The sequence below is a fragment of the Lepisma saccharinum genome, unplaced genomic scaffold (assembly GCF_977018435.1).
Source record: "Lepisma saccharinum unplaced genomic scaffold, izLepSacc3.1 HAP1_SCAFFOLD_597, whole genome shotgun sequence".
NCBI classification, from domain to species: domain Eukaryota; kingdom Metazoa; phylum Arthropoda; class Insecta; order Zygentoma; family Lepismatidae; genus Lepisma; species Lepisma saccharinum.
The window spans coordinates 36,746-40,031 of record NW_028143270.1 but is presented as its reverse complement, the minus strand read 5'-3'; the positions used below and the strand labels follow the sequence as shown (position 1 = coordinate 40,031).

At 39.1% G+C, this 3,286-nt stretch overlaps 1 protein-coding gene across 1 annotated transcript; it reads right to left on the bottom strand.

Annotated features, from left to right (window-relative positions):
• Window positions 1-305: 305 nt before the first annotated feature.
• On the bottom strand, window positions 306-764 carry LOC145983056 (protein CFDP2-like). Its single transcript, XM_083116335.1, has one exon. It carries the CDS (start codon window positions 762-764, stop codon window positions 306-308), a length of 459 nt encoding a protein of 152 aa, XP_082972461.1.
• Window positions 765-3,286: the final 2,522 nt, after the last annotated feature.

Genomic DNA, 3,286 nt, shown 5'->3' with positions numbered 1-3,286 from the left:
CCACTACTTGTCTTGTTCTCCGTTGAAACATCCTTTTTCTGGCATCGTATCTCTCCTGTATTCGTATTGAGCATTCTTCATCAAACCACTGTTCTCTCTTCTTGTTTTGTTTCTTTCCCAATGTATCCTCTGTTACATTACATATTATTGTTTTTAATATTTCCCACTTACATTCTAGTTCTCCTTTTTCCCATATCTCCTTTTTTGTTTCTAGTGCCTCCATGAGTTTTTCTTGGTATTCTTGTCTTAATCTGGCATTTCTGAGTTCCTCTACATTGTGTTTCATGTTCTTATTCTTCCTTTCTTTATCTTTTCACATCAATTTTCTGTCTATACTTGATTCTCACTAGATGGTGGTCTGTGTCTCCATCAGCACCTCTATAACTACTGATCTCCATAATATCTGTGTCATGTCTCCTGTCTATTATAACATGATCTATTTGGTTTTTCGTGCGGCCGTCTGGAGACACCCAGGTTTCTTTTCTTATGTCTTTTCGTGGGAGCCAAATACTTTTAATTACAATTTCCTTAGTGCTTGCAAAGTCTATCAATCTCATTCCGCTATCATTGCTTACTTCATGCAGGCTTTCTTTCCCGATTATGCTTCTGTACATCTCTTCTCTTCCTATTTTGGCGTTTAAGTCTCCTAGTATGATTTTTACATCGTGTCTTTGTACATGATTTATTTCTTCTTCTAATTTTGAGTAAAAAGCTTCTTTTTCCTCCTCCTCTGCTTCTTCTGTGGGGGCATACACACAAAACATTGTGATATTGAAGAATTTTGCTCTAACTCTAACTGAGCACATCCTATCATTAATTGCTGTCAAGTTAATAATACTTGGTTTGATAGACTTTTGGATTAGGAAACCTGTACCATTATTACCAGTTTCTCCTCCACTATACATCAGAATATGCTTTCCAGATGTTATCATTCTTTGTCCTTTCCAGCGTGTTTTTTGTAATGCTACAACTTTCACTCCATACTTTTCTATTTCTTATCTTATTTCTCTCAGCATTCCTGGTTTCTTCAATGTTCTTACATTCCAGGTTGCGAGCATTATATCGGTTTTCCTTCTCATTAGCCTTTTCTTTCGCCAGGTCGTCAACAAATTATCCGATCTCCTCCGAGGCAATCTTGTGGTATCCGTAACAAGTTCTTTTGACGGGGTAGGGGAGTTAACCCTACACCCCACCCCCAACCTGGAGGACCAGGATTTATTTAAGGTTTACTCCCCTAGGTAGGTTGGTGTTGCTATGCCTTCGGAGCTCTTCCTACCCCTTGGTTTTCTGTCAGGGTATCCCTCCCTTCCCTGCAAGGCAGCAGAGGCTGTGCTTATTTAATGGCGGCACTTCTTCGCCATGTCACAGTGCTGTCTTTGGGCATTTCTGGGTTTTAATGGGTGTGATCACTCTCTCCAGACTCTGATAGCACTGCCGCCTCGGTCCGGGACTGCTTATTTGGCTATGCCTTATTCGCAGCAAACCATCATATCTGATGGCCATTCGCTATCCGCCACCTGCGACCCGCCCAGTAGCTGAGGCCCGCCCTGGGTGATTTTCCATTTGCAGAATTTTAAACGCAAAAAAACATTAATACAGACTCGTTTAGTTGAAGAACAGAGAGAAATAGAGAATACGCTAGAGCAAGCAAGATACACTCAGTCAGTGAACCCTCTTTCCTCCTTTTCCTGCTATTCATTCCCGATGCACAGCAATAGCTCTGCTCCAACCACATATCCAAATACCCAGCACATTCTGAACAGCGGTCAAAGTCCACACCCTTCAATCCAACAGTGTCATCAGTGTTCCCACGCACAACCTCAGGCGAATAGCATGCATTGTCACCCAGTTAGTTCCTTGAATCCCCGCAGCGCAGAGCTACAAACAGTAAGAAACAATGAAGTCAATCACAATAATAATCCTAGTGGTCACAAAGAGAAACGTAATCCAGTAGACGAGATTACAAACCAAGTGCAGACTTTATTTCTCTCTCTACGAAAGAGACACAAATACCCTATTCCGTATTTTACTTTTGCGCGAATATTTTGGAATTCGCACGAAACACATCAAGTAACAGGATCAAAGATATAAAAGTGAGGTGAATAACAACAATTCCACTCACAGAAATCCCTACATGGCTAATAAAAGAGGACAATATCCAAAATATTTTAAAAATAGAGGTCAATCTTGGGGAAACCAAAGATCTAATTCACGAGGACAGTTTAGAAATACGGCTAATCGCGACTATGCTGATAGACCACCCTGTGATTATTGCCATAGGACTAATCACGAGAGTATTAGATGTTTTTATAAACAAGATGAGGCTAATGCATTAAACTAAATTCATCTTTGGTGTGCATGAACAATTCTGAAGATAAATTCAGAACAGATACAGTTCCATTAAATGAGAAATATTGGTTGGTTTTTTGACTTGGAGTTTAAAGTCCACTTTATGCACAGTAAGACTAATCGAGACTGGACCTACAGTTTAAAGTGGGATCCGAACCACTTGTGCCTCCACCGGGTGAGAAATATTGGTTATATTACATTAACGCCACCATTCAGGAGAAACAAATCGATTTACTTGTAGACGAGGATTCTCAAATTTCATTTCTTCTTGGCACTTACTCCCGTTTAAAGTGAAAACATATAAAGTACACTCCAACATTCAAGGTGTTACAGGGACAATCCTAACTGTAACTGAGATTGTACATTCCCTATTACAATTGGTAAATACAAATATCCACATCCCTTTAGAGTTGCAGAATCAAAAACCCTCCCTCCAATCTTAGGAAATGATTTTCTAAAAACACAAAGGTGTGATATTTCACTAAACAACAATAGCATTACCATTAATCATTTAGGATACATACCGAAGTGGAATATCTCTAAAATGAAACAAACCACTCATACAGTGTAACATGACATTTTTAATCAAATTGAGAATGTAAATGTGTTTAATGGTACAGCTAGAGTCACAGAAACAGTTCAGTTGAATCCACACACTCGACCATACATTACCATTTCCTTTACCCCCTTCGCCACCTACCAAGTAAATCAACCTTACTTTTCACCCCATCTCAATCAACAATGGCTAAATATGCAATTTCAATTCCAGATGCTACTGTAAATGCAAATTCAGCAGTCATTCATTTAATCAACCATAATGACACTCCTGTTAGCTTACAAATGAGCACTCCCATAGATGATATCTCATTGTGTCAAATTTTTGATGACGTCACATTTGTTTAGAATTATGCGAGTATTGAGGTTAACCACTCATATA